The 13,367-nt window shown below is 51.4% G+C and overlaps 1 protein-coding gene across 3 annotated transcripts in view; it reads right to left on the bottom strand.

Annotated features, from left to right (window-relative positions):
- Positions 1-1,420: 1,420 nt before the first annotated feature.
- The window catches only part of Slc6a13 (solute carrier family 6 member 13), a 43,251-nt gene continuing 31,304 nt past the window's right edge, over positions 1,421-13,367 (bottom strand). For 2 of the 3 annotated variants that reach the window (XM_023717668.1, XM_023717669.1), the window contains 9 exons: positions 6,719-6,822; positions 6,019-6,138; positions 5,820-5,914; positions 4,821-4,933; positions 4,369-4,506; positions 3,670-3,772; positions 3,178-3,278; positions 2,050-2,220; positions 1,421-1,834 (listed from right to left, as the gene is read on the bottom strand). In XM_023717668.1, the coding sequence (XP_023573436.1) occupies positions 1,712-1,834; positions 2,050-2,220; positions 3,178-3,278; positions 3,670-3,772; positions 4,369-4,506; positions 4,821-4,933; positions 5,820-5,914; positions 6,019-6,138; positions 6,719-6,822 (1,068 nt within the window). In that variant the 3' untranslated portion in view covers positions 1,421-1,711. Of the gene's footprint in view, positions 1,835-2,049; positions 2,221-3,177; positions 3,279-3,669; positions 3,773-4,368; positions 4,507-4,820; positions 4,934-5,819; positions 5,945-6,018; positions 6,139-6,718; positions 6,823-13,367 lie in introns of all 3 variants that reach the window. The other variant, XM_012515226.2, reaches the window with a different exon arrangement.

Genomic DNA, 13,367 nt, shown 5'->3' with positions numbered 1-13,367 from the left:
ACACTGCATAGGCCGGCCACCATTCAGGCCTGTCTCCTAAACAGCACACAAATCCCTAACGCAGCACCTTCCCAGGCCCAGCAGATTCTTGAAGTGTTGATCAGAAGGAGGCTGGATGCTTTTCCAGGCCCCCCAGGCTCCGCCATCCAGCTCCTTCCTGCCCATACTCTTCTCAGCGTTGTGCTCTTATCTTTCATAGCAGCTGCCTTGTTTGTTTAAGAAATCGTATCTGACACCATAAGTGGGGACAGCGTCACACAGCTCTGCACAGTGGTGTTCTGGAAACAACGTGGGACAGATGGAGAGGCCAGATGTGTGTTGTCTCCAGCTTTAGGCACTTCTCCAGCAATTTGTTTCTCCTAAGAAACGTGGCTGAGCCTGGTGTCCTGTCCAGAAAGGACGTGTGTGTGTGTGTGTGCATGCACACGCGCGTGCTAGTCTGTTGCTGATTGTTATAAACTCTCCCAGCAAGAAATGAAAACTTGAAGACAGGCAGATGTTGCAGTGCATTTGCTCACAAACTGACAAGGAGGAAAAATAACAGAAAACTGATGCTGAGCACCCTGTGCAGCCTTGATAGCAGCTCTGGACACAAAACCACCCCAAAGGCACCAGCAGAGTCTACTGATGAGGGGGTGGGGAGACACAGAGGAGAAACTGTGGGCCCAGGCACTTCCACACGCATGCACCATGCCACCCTGAGGTGGCTGCTGGTCAGGGTTCAAGGGCTGGGCAGGAAAGCAGCACGGGTGCTCATGGGTTGGGGGCAGGGGAGGCTGCTTCAACGTCCCATGGTCCTGGGGAAGATGGCGAGCTATGGGGACGCCTGTGGACCTTTGAGGCCAAGGCCACCTTCTGAGCCCTGAGAGGACTCTGCCTTCCACAGGCTCCTCTCTACAGCCTACCCATCTCAAGCCGCTCGGGCTGATGGCAGAGCAGAGGTCATGGAAGTGCCACCCCCTTGTGGCCACATGTGAAGATGACAGCATCCAGTTAAAGAGAAGTAGGACATTCTGCTAGCTCATAATCCAGCTCCCACATCTACCCAGAGGCCATGCCATCAGCTGGCTCGTGCCCTCCCCCACCCTTCTGTGCCAGGCTGGGTGGGCCAGCTGACACAGGGCAGCAGAGGTGCAGCCTGGGAAACAGCATCTTCCCCTCTCTGTAGCTCGGAACCCAGTCTCCTTCATCCTCCTTCTACCTCCTCTCATCCCACTAAGCACAGGTAAAGACCATGAGGCGCCTCCTGGGGCCCACACACCTTGCCATCACCTCTGCTACGACGTCATCAAGGAAGAGAACTCAGTGACTGTGAGTGAGACAGGAGGGAACCACTCCCACAGCCACAGCTGTGCAGGGGGAGGTAAGCAAGGTCCAGGCTGAGGCCAGAAACAGACCGCATGCAGGCATTCAGGGAAGAAGATGGAATTTTAATGGACTGTAGGGAAGAGGCCAGAGTTGGCTGCTCTCACCCCACTACCCCCACGGGCTCCCCAAGCTGCCTCAGAAGGTACTCTGCACCCTGGCACCTTCATTGGTGGCAACCACATGGGTGGAACAGGGAAGTGGGGAGGAGAGGCACCCAGCTCCCAAGGCAAACTCCAAAACAACCCCTCTGTCATCTGCCCAGGGTGAGAGCAGAAAGGCACATGGGGCCTTCTGCCCATGGCCTGCAGATGTCCCCAGCCAGGCCTACAGGTGCTATCTGCCCTTAGCAGTTGGACTCCAGTTCTGTGAGTTGAAGCAGAGATGTCCTGGGTGTGGCAGGGGTGGGGTGCCCTGCTTGGCTCCTCTGGGGCAGATCCTCAGCTGGGCACAAGAGCTGGCGGACTCTCTGCAAGGACAGTGGCCATGGCTGTCATGTGATGAGTGAGGACTATGCCGCTGTCCCTCAGCACCGACATCCGCCTGTCTCCTCCATACCCACCTTGTGTGCCAACTCCCTGGCCACTCTGAGCACTGTCTCTTATCCCTTCAGGCCCCCACCAGCCTTCCATGAGCTTGCTTTGTCAAGAGAGGCCCCTATCCTTCTAGGGCGACCCTTCCTACCTCTCTGAGGGGGCCCTTGAGGCTGACAAATTTGTAGATGCTCCAGGTAGGAATGCAGACCATGGAGGACAGTGCCAGGAGCCAGCCCAGGGCATCGCCCCACCATGGGTACTTGTACTTCTTGTTGTAGGTCAGCGGCGTATACTTGATCAAGGAGAACAGGAAGGTGGCCTGGGGTGAGAGTGGAAAAGAAAGAAGTTGGGGGCTCCCTGCCCTCAGCACTCCACCCCATGGCTGACCTGATAGGGTTCCTACTCCAAGCCCTGGCATGCTTCCTGTCAGCCTCCCAACTATACCACCTTCTGTTCAGAGCCCACACACCCACCAGACCATCGAAGGACCCACACTTGAGCACCTCTGCTCATGGCTGGCTCCAGGCCAGACAGGGAGACCTGCCTGGGAGCGCCACGGTGCTTAGCTCTCCTGCACTAGGAGGCAGGCAGAGCTGTGAACAGAGACAGAGGTAGCTGTGAGTCCCTCCGGGTAGAGCCTGCCTCCCTCTCTGCCTTTCGCATTTCCAGCTTGCACTCAGCAGCCCTGAGAAATTGCTGACAGCAGCAGAAAGCCCAGGGGCAACACCACCAGGGTTCAAGCCTCCGACTCCGGAGCCAGGCTTCCTATGTGTGAGTCCCGGCTCTCCGCAACTCCGTCACTTCTTAAGTTGCTTTACGTCTTTCACTTCAGCCTCATCTGTGAAATGCATGTCACTGTGATTCTTGCCTTATCAAGTTTCAGGAAGTAACATGTTCATGTATGTAAATAAGGTACGTTGTGCCGGGCACGTAGCAGGCCCTCTAGGACTGTTGCTATCATGGTGGATGTGGTTTTTAATGTTATCCTGAGCAGCCCAACTTTTGGGTTTAAGTCCTGCCTGGGACACTAGAATACACTGGGCTCTTGGTCAAGCTGTCTGACGGCAGCAGGCCTCAGTTCATCCCTCTGTGAAATGGAAAGGAAGATTCTATCTTGCTGTAAATTTCCAGGCTTTAATGGGAGGAGGAATGAAAATCTAAGGGGATTTTCAAATTCTAAGGAGAACTCCACTGCAGAGCTAATGGCCTCTACCCCCACCCCCGCTACCACCTTCAGTCCCTCCTGTCATCTGTCTCTGTCCCTTCATTTCCTTACCATGCACACAGCTGGTGTGAAAAAGAGCCAGCAGCATTTGATAAGAGGCCATGGCTTGTAGCCAATCATGTCTTCCACATTGTCATAGAAACGTCCAGCTCCTGCCACAGAGAAGGGAGGGAGGAAGGGAAGGATCAGGAAGGGGGCCATACAGGTGAGGGGGCATGGACCAGTACGTGCAAGATATCACAGTTGTCTTTCCAAAGCAGTGCTAGAGTCCTTTTCCCTAGGACTCACAGCCTAAATGGCGGCCTGTAGAACTAGGTGTAGGGAAAGACAGCCACACCCTGATTTGGAGAGGATAGAATGAGACCTGCCTGAAGGGGCTGGGTACAGCTAGTGCGGGTGGGAGCTCAAGGCCCAGGCAACTTCGGGGGGCCCTTCCAGCCGCTTGGGGGTCTTGAGAAAACGTGGGTGTGGGCAGCAGATGTTGCTGAAAGGCGCCAAAGGGGCAGAGATACCAGGGTAAGGATCTGGGGAAAAGCCACTCACCATAAACCCAAGCTACACAGATGGACTCAAAGATGGCCACGAACAGGAGGCACATGCCACTGGCTGCATAGTAGTCAAAGAGCTGGAACACATACATGCCACCCTGCACAGGGGAGATTATCCCAAGGAGACAGACAGACTTATCCCCGTGCCCCGCAGCCTCAGAGCTGTGGGGCCCAGGGCAGCCTTGGTGAAATCCCAGAAGACAGCTACCGAAAGAGAATGTCTTTATAAGCCATAAAAACACTGGGCAGATATGGGAAATAACTGGTATGGTATTGCTTTCAGGCAAAAGATGATTACACTCAGGCAGTTATTGTTCGAGTGTCCCTGAGAGCACTTAGGAAGGTTCCAGAAGCCCAAGTTATGGAGTGAACATTTCTGAGAAAAGGTTGGGATGGAGTTGTCATTGGTATTGTCAACCACCCCACTTCTCCCCTGAGACAAACACAGGTGCCACCTGTCCCTGTGTGAAACTGAGCTTGGTTCCACTGCCTAGGGACGCATAGGGTCTTGCTGGAGAGGCAGCTTTCCCCAATGCTTTCTATGTCTCTTTGCCTTCCATGGAGCCAAGTTCCCCTCACCCATCCCTTCTGTGGGGTCAAGGAGGGCGTCCCAGCCACTCTGACAGTGCAGCTGACTACACTGTTGCTGTGGCTCCTCCTCACTGGGGCCCCTTCCAGCCTCCCTGGCCCTCACCTCTGTGAGCATGACCAGTCCCAAAAGGCAGGAAATGACAGCCACCACAAGGATGAGGATCTCCCTCTGGTTCTTCCTGCGGAACCTCTGGGGGTACATGTCCACCAGTGCAGTGACCAGGCTCTCCACACACACAAACTGGACGACAGGGCAAAAGGATTGGAGGGAAAGAGAGCAGCTGTGGCACACTGGGTCACCCAGCTCTGTCCTGGATCCCAGAGGCAGCCCTGCCAGCCGCTCTGACTCCAGCCCAGAGCTGCCGCCCCTGTGAGGTTAGGTCCAGACCCCCCCTGCAAGCTACTCTAGATCCCCCAAGGGCACCCACTCTGACAGTTGCCCCATCCCCAACTTTGCTCCCATGGGGCAAACAGCTCAGCCTCAGGCTTTCACACTCCCTCCCCCAGCCCACACACCTGTCACCTCTCCGGCTCCGAGAGGCCACCTCTTGATACCTGGCTATCGAGTCCCAGGAGAATGACCATGAAGAAGAAGCAGCAGGCCCATAGAGGAGAGAAGGGCAGCATGACAACGGCCCGGGGATAGGCGATGAAAGCCAGGCCAGGGCCTAAGGTGGAGCAGAGGACACAGCCCCATGCTGAGGCGGCTCCAGACCTCACCAACCCAAAGTTACCAGCAGCCCCCACCATCCCAACCCAGGCCAAGCCGAGCAAACCCCTACCTGGCACCCAACTTTCCAAGGCACCAAACCATTGTATGCTCACCAGGGAGAACAGAACCTATAGGCCCTGGCTAAAAAGGATGTTCCCTCAAAGGGCTCTGGGCCTCCAGATCTGTTGCCTCAAATCAGAAATGTCCAACTTAAAAGGAATGCAGGAGCCAGCAGGCCAGATAAACCTACGGAGCTGACCTGGCGTGAAACATGAAGGAACTTAAACATTCCATGGCTGAGGCTGTCACTTTGTTGGTACCAAAGAAAGTACCTCAAGGGTGAGATTCAGCCTGGGGCCTCCAGTTTATCACCCTTCACCCTCCAGCTAGTGGCCTGGCCTTACTTCTAGAATGCCACTGGCACACATCCTTTCAAGAGCATGAATGCCCATTTCAGCCACTCCTGGGGAAGAAGCGAGCTTACAGACCCGAGCCTGATTTCACCCTGGAAGATGCAGAAGACCAATAGGCGGTTGTCTGCTCCCCCAAATCTCAACTCCCACCCAGGGACAGTGGGGACAGTGGTAGCACCTACCCCATGGGTTTGCATCACATGACAAAAGGCTTCATGCCGTGCATGACACATCCCTCATCCAAAACGCTTGGGACCAGAAGTGTTTCAGATTTTGGAGTATTTTTGGACTTGGGAATATTTGTATAGAATCTGCCAGCTGAGCTTCCCAATCTGAAATTCAAACATGGTCCAAAATCTGAAACTTTTTGAGTAACATTTTTGGATCCCCAGCATGGAGAACTGGTGGGCACTGCCCCATGGCACTCACCTGACTCAGCAACCTCGGAAATGGGCACACCCTGCTCCTGGGACATGAAGCCCAGGATGGAGAAGATGGCAAAGCCGGCCATGAAGCTGGTGCCGCTGTTGAGGAAGCAGAGGGCGATGCAGTCCCTGTGGGGGGCAGGTGGGGAGAAGGAGGCAATGGGCTCACCAAGGGGCCACGGCTCCTCCAGGCAGACACTCACTGGGCCCTCACAGAGGCCAGGGCAGGGCTCCCTGGCAAGTCCAGGTGACTTCTAAGTGTTGACTGTGCTCCACCTCCCCACCACTGGCTTGGCTCAGGTGTGAGATGAACCACAACGCTCCTAAAAGAATGATGCTCTCAGCCCCCTCCCACGCACGCTGCCCCCACACTTCTGGAGACTACTGCTCTGACTTAGGCCCATCTAGCATGACATGGGTAATCCCAGACACCTCAATTTCATCTTTGAAATGCACAATAGGATGTTTTTCACCTGTATGTCAGCTAATTGCATTTAGCTTCAGTTCTCTGAGAAGGAATCAGGAAGGCAGAAAGGAACCAGGGGGCAGGACGTGATATGAGGGAGGGGCCCCTGGGAAGTACACCCGGGAGGCAAGGTGGAAGTTGGCCAGGACTCAGGGTTTGCTGGGGCACGTTTATGGAGCTCCACCACATGACAGATATGAAGCTGTTGAGTATTGCTTAGTGTTCTTAACCCTCTAATCTCTGCCCTAGCCTGAGCAGCAGATCCTTCCTCAGCTCTCCCAGCTGATTGCTACTTTCCCACCTTTCCAGAAGTGTCCCCTTTGCGCATCCTGCAGTGGATTCCACTGAGCTCCCACGAGCAACTTGGCATGGAAGCAGGGGTGTGACAAGGGCAAATGTATGAGCCAGTGTGGGTCCGAACCCGCTCCCCTGATCACCTGTAGCAGTTGTTGTGGTACTTGTTGTAGCTGCCCAGGGCTGTGAGGCAGCCCAGGCAGATGGCAAAGGAGAAGAAGATCTGCGTGCCCGCATCCATCCACACCTGTGAAGGGAGACGGCAAGAAGACTGACCTCCTGGAGAGTGGCCCTTTGCATTCTGTGGGAAGACAGCCTTGAGCCGGCCCCAGCAGCCCTGCTGCCCCACTCCCTTGGTGGCCCTTCTCCCTGGGCCCTGCATGGGTGTGTGAAGCACCACAGGAAGAAACAAAGAGAAATGTGAAGGTTTGGTGGAGGGTAGGCAAGTGCGCCCAGGCCCCAGAACAAAGATGGGTGTGGTACCAAAGCTTGGATGAGTCCGCTCTTCCTTATCCCTGACAAGAATTCAGACACAGGAGAGCTCTAGAGATGTGGGTCTCAGAACCCTCTCTCTGAAAAGTGGGGAGCCTACCCTCCACCTCCACTAAGGCTATGGAATGAAAAGAAACAAGTCTGGAGAGGACACTGTCCTCACTGGGGAAAACACCCTGGCACCTAAGCCTCAGCTGTCGCTGTTATGTCAGCTGGCCGGCTGTTTGTGTCGTGACCTAACAGCTGGAACAACATCCCAAAGGCAAAGAACACCAAGGCGAGGGAACTGAGGAGCCCTGCAGAGTGCGGGGAGGGGGGCTGCAAGCCCCTCAGGAGGACAAGGCTGTGGCTGTGGTCTGTGTTCCCAGGACGCAGGAACTGGATGACCCCTTGTGTCCTGGCCTTGTCACACTCCAGGGGCTCCCAAGCAGGCTCCTGCCTTCCTTAAGCCTTCCAGGCGCCCATCATTTCCTTCTAAGGACAGTGGCTCCAGTTCTATACACAAAGCTTCTCGACCTTTCCCTGCCTTCCAGGCCCTTACCTGATGCCTTGTTCTCTCCTGTCGCCCTCAGCCCTACCTGAGGATCTGTTTTGCTCTACATCAAAGGGCCTGGGGAGCCACAGGCAGGCTGACAGCCTAGAATCACACTGACTAACACGCCCCGATGAGGCCCTGAATCCTGAGCCCCAGGAATGGTGTCATTTTCCAAGCTTCCTGGTCATCCTAATGTACACTAGATATGGGACCACTTCCTGTGCCGCTGAGAACAGGCATCAGGGACATGCACAGGGCTAGCCTCCTCTGGCTGTGTTCCCACCTCTGCAGGAATGGGGGACAAGCAGGGAGAGAGTGTGGAGAGAAGGGAAGGGAGTCCCCCACTGTCCATCCCTCTGCTCACAGAAGTCCCATCCCTGAGGGTTCTCTGAGGTAGGAGTTGCCACCAGGGAAAAGGGTCAGAGGCAAGAAGCACAGGGAGGAGTCAAGGGGCTGGAGTTCACAAGGAAACAGCACAACAGGCCAAAGCACAGTGGAAACTTAACTGAGAAAAAGTTATAATGGAAAAAAGAAAAAGGGGTGGGAATTTACATCAAACGCTAGAGAAGGAAATGCAAGAATAAATCAAATCCTGAGGACAGCAAGCGGGGTGCTTGCGCAGTGCAGCACAATGCCACCCCGGGAGGAGAGGCTGGCTGGGTTGGTGGCTCCTCTTAGGCGCTCCTGATCCTCTGCTCTCCTAAAGCTCTGCCCTGTGGTCATCTCAGGAAAACTCAGTGGGCCCCACTGGTTGTCTCACTTCTGCCTTCGTGGGTAGTGTGGGAGGCGCCTGGCTCCTGGGCCTATGACATCTATCATCAGGAGACCAGCAACCGCCTCCAAACTGCAAAGCCCTGAAGCCTCCATCCTGGGCATGTGCCCCAGAAAGCACAGAGAGCACAGATTGGTCCACACATTACCAAGAAAACCCCCAAGTATGTTCGGGACAGCCTGTGACTGCCCACACACAGACAAGCAGGGGCTCTGTCCTGTGAGGATGGGAATGTGGGAATTTGGGCCTGGGACAAATAAGGAGAGAAATAAGGACCAGTTGTTCGCATGGCCTTATTACAGACAGCTAAGTTAGGCGGAACTAGTAAGAGGCAGTTAGACAGGGCCCCCCAAGGTGTGAATGCAGAAGACGAGGACACATTACAGTTGTGGCTGGAGGCACTTCTGCTGAAGGCCAGGCCACAAGACAAGGATGGAATGACCAGGCCTACATGCCTCCCCAGGGATGGGCAATAGACTGCGATTGGCATCACCTGGCTCAATAGTCCACATGGACATCGGTCACGCAGGTGGGTGCCCAGAACCACCTGACTCATCTCTGCCCAGAAAGGCCCTTGTTCTTTCCATGCCCACGTGCTAGGTGACTTGCTCCTCACGGGGTCAACATTATCTAGGCAGCTGCGCTTGTGATCTTACTGGCTGATTATAGTTTTGTGGCACCTTGTACCCACCTCGTGATTTTGCTCTCTAAAACTTCCTTCTTCAAGAAGTAGGAAAAAATAAAATTATAATTAAAATTAAAAAAAGAGAAGTGGGCTCACTGGCAGCCCACTTTCGGCTCCCCTTCTGTTGCTCTCAATAACGTTTTCCTACTTTTAACTCCTGCTCTTCCTTAGCATTCAATCTTCAATTTGGGGAACACAAACTCGATGCATCTGACATCCAGCACGTTGGGAGTTATATTTACTTCCCCTCTGTGATTTGAAGGGCCTCCTGAGATAATTGGAAGGAGGTAAGAGCTTGCTTTTCTTTCATGGATTCTGGATTATCACTTATTTAGGTAATCAAAAATTGTCATCCTTGTTGGATCCCCAGTCCCCCAAGCCACGCCAGCCACACTGAGCTGGCAACTGAGTCCGGGTGTGGTGGCACACTCCTGTAATCCCAGCACTGGGGAAGCTGAAAACAGAAGGATTCTCTATGAGTCCGAGCCGCGTAGTGAGACTCAGTACCAAATACGTAAAATGAAAAAAAATTATGTCATCCTTGTTTGTCAATTGCTAGTGCCTTGAATTTTTATGCCTTGCCTGTTTACACATTGTTTTTGTTTAAGATGATGATACACGGAAGTTAAGAACATGGGAAGATTATGACACCTCTTCATGGGATGTTCTGCTTCTGTAGACATGGCCTTGTATTCCTGTTTTGTACGTGCTACATTTGGACTTACTAGTTGCTGAATTTCTTGGAGCCCCTCACCTGACCTGTTTGACTAGTGTGCTTTATTATCTTATTTTAGACAACAGCCCTGAGGAACAGTAATGTTAGCATGTCCCCGAGAAGACTTTGATACTAACCAAAATGTGAATTTCTTTTTTATGAAATCTAATTTATAGGTAGGAAATATTTGCTCCTATTAATAAATCTCAGGGCCCCCAACTTCCAGTTATTGGTGATAGGTCGACAGCCATTCTTAAGACTTGTGGGACAGGTTCCATTGGGACAGTCTGGCCCAACCCCTCTTCTACATTGTAGCGGGAGTGTTGAGCCTGTCCTGCCTCAGTTTCCTTTCTGGTCTGATCTTCCACTGTTGAGAGGCAGGCTGAGCTCTGAAGATTCCCAGCTCTTGCCCCTCCAGGCTCCAGGTGATGATCCAGGGGAAACGATCTCAATAACTCACCATCTCAATATGACTTCCTTTTTCTGATCTTATTTCTGATTTTTTTCTGCCACTCTGTACTTTCCTTTTTTGGAGGCACGTTTCTGCTAAAGATTAGAGGGAGAGAAATCCTGCACTGTCTCAATCTTTCCCTCCTATCCAACAATTAACATTTAAACTGGGCCAAATACAGCGAAATCATCTTAGATGAGGAACACATGTCACCTGTAATGTCTCTCTGGGTCAGATGAGACACAGGAATTTTTGCCTTCCAGGAGAACATGCATGAAACGTATGTCTCCACTTAAGGGTTCTGGGCAGCAGCCTCCTTGGGAGACTGAATCTAGACCCCAGGGAAAAAATGGACTTCTGGGTGAGACCAGAAGGAGCTATTTGCTCAAGCATAATTTTTAGAGACCAAAAGACACTTAGCCTCAGGGAGAATCCCCAACCCTCTGGCTTCTCCCTCCCTTCGTAGGCCTGAGTCTCATCATTTATGTGTGTAGGGGAGAGAAGTACTTTTGCTAGTGTGTAAGCTGTGGTTGCTTAATAATGGTTACAGAGTTAAGCTGTGAGTTTCATAAATATGTTGCAGGTACAGAAACATGGAAATTTTAGAGTAGATTTTGAATAAAATTTAGTCTTATCTTGCTGTTAGAGAAGATTGACTCAGTGGTTTGGTAGACAGCATGCATGTGTTGGAGACTTCCTAGGGCCCAGAGCAGGATTTTTCTGAGCCAGTATTTGACTATTTCTAGAAGTGATATTCATTGTGGGCTGGGAAGTGCTCTAACCACTTCCTGTTTGCACTTTGATTTTTTTTTCACTCTCTTTCAAGACAAATTGTAAAACAGTGGTCTCTTGATTATTGGTTTAATTTTGCTAGCAACGCTTCCTTCTTTAAACATGACTGTTATAACTAAATCTATTGCATTGGGGTTTTTTTGTTTGTTTGTTTTTTTGGCAGAACTGGTGATTGAACTCAGGCCCGTGGGCTTGCCAGGGAAGCGCTTATTCTACTGAGCTATCTCACAGGCCCCTGTTGCATTGTTTTTGTTTTTGTTTTGTTTTGTTTTAGAGACAGTGTCTCACTATGCAACTCACACTAGTCTTGAACTAGCTTATGTAACTAAGGCTGGCTTTGAGCTCATGGTGATCCTCCTGCGTCGGCGTCCCAAGTGCTGGGATCACAGGCATGGGCCACCATATCTGGCTAGAATCAACTGCAGCTTATGCTTCTGGAAACTCAGGCTGGAGTTAGGAGTGTGAGTCTCCAGGGAAGGTAAGGGTGTGAATCAGTAAATGTGGCTCCTTCCACCTGCCCCACCTTCTGCTCACTCTCCAGATTGCAGCCACCCACTCTGGAGTCGGTCATCCGAGGGGATACCTCAAGAGAAAAGAGAAGCCCGGTAGGGATTAAATGGGAGGCCTATTTTTTTCATCTTGCACTTCAGATGTGAAACTAAATGCTGAATTCTCTTACTCTTTCAGAATGTATTTGTAAGCACTAACAATTGTTCAACCCTCACATGTTGAGAAATAGTTGTTTAATATTTTTCTGCAACTGAGTATGGTCTGCCCTAGAGACAAAAGGAATGCAGACAGGAGGCTGTTTTCAGAGAAAAGCATTGATTATGATACTATTTCACAACTAGAATAGTACTGTAAGAGAGAGAGAAAATGGTCAGATTTACTTTATGTTCAGATTTTCTTTGCAGTAAGAGATAATTCTTTTTTTATTTTTTTAAATTTTATTTATTTATTTGTGTGTGTGTGTGTGTGTGTGTGTGTGGCCAGCTCAGCCCACCAGGGGGCGGGCTGGCTGGCATGTGGTGCTGGGGGATTGAACCGCGGTCCCTGGGTTTTGCTAAGCTTGTTCTAAGTAGGTGCTTTAGACCACTGAGCCATCTCACCAGCCCGATAATTCTTACTTGTGCTCCAAATGCAAAAGTAAGCCACAAAAGAACCAGACACATGGGGCCGGGGAGATAGCTCAGTAGAATAAGTGCCTGCCTAGCAAGTGCAGGGTCCTGAGTTCAATTGCTGGTACTGCAAAAATAAATAAATAAATAAAAATAAAAAACCAGACACTCCCGGCTCTTAAGGCATAATCAGATGCATCCACTGTCACTGACCCTGAGGTTCTCTCCCCTTGCCCTTTGGATTCTAAAAAGAGATTTCCAATGCAACCTTAATCCAAGTCTCAGCAACTATTACTGAGCCTGAGGACCCCCCTCGTGCCCTTTGGATCCTGAGGGTGAGGCTCCTAAGCCAGCTGTAACTGGGCTGTTCCCAGGAAGCTCCTCAAGGCCTGTGTACTTTGCCCTCCAGGACCTCCAACAGATCAAACAAGATCTGAGAAAGTTTTCAGATGACCCTGAAGAGTGCCTTGAGGTCTTTAGGGGACTCGCTCAGACCTATGTGCTAGACTGGAAAGATGAAATGTTACTCTTAAATCAAACATTGACTTCTAATGAGAGACAAGCACCATTATAAGCCGCTATTACACTTGGAGATGACTATCGTATTGTTAATTTTAGAAGGTCAGAAGTCAGGCAGCCAGGGAGCAGCTGGTTCCTACCGGATCCCCAGCAATCTCTACCCCAGATCCCTAGGGGTCCACTAACCAGATGGGAGCCTGGAATTGGAGAAACTTTTAGACATGTGTTCTCGAAGGTCTAAGAAGGGTGAGAACTAAGCCCTTCAATTATTTTAACTTGTCAGCTAGTCATCAGGAGAAAGATGAGAACCCTTCTGCCTCCTTAGATCATTTACAAGAAGCATAGAAGAAACATACATTTCTGGCTCCTGATTCAATGGGAGGACATTTTTCTTTTTAAAAAATTATTTTTAATCTTTTATTTATTTATTCATCTGGTATAGGGTCTCACTATGCAGCTCAGACTTATAGTGACCCCCTGGCTCAGCATCCCTAGTGCTGCAATTACAGGCCTGCACCACCACACCTGGTTTCAGTGGTGGGGATGGCAAGCTGGGGTTCTGGAGCCAGCAAGCTATGCGGTACTGGGGATCAAACTCGGGTCCTTGTGCTTGCCAGTCAGGCACTTAGACCCCTGAGCTATCTCTCCAGCCCCAGGACAGATTATTCTCCAGCCCCATAATCATGACTACACAGGGTGGAGAAACCAGCCTA

Source organism: Octodon degus, unplaced genomic scaffold (genome assembly GCF_000260255.1).
Source record: "Octodon degus isolate 3935 unplaced genomic scaffold, OctDeg1.0 scaffold00054, whole genome shotgun sequence".
NCBI lineage: Eukaryota > Metazoa > Chordata > Mammalia > Rodentia > Octodontidae > Octodon > Octodon degus.
Note: the sequence above shows the minus strand (reverse complement) of the source record. Positions and strands in the feature narration are given on the sequence as shown.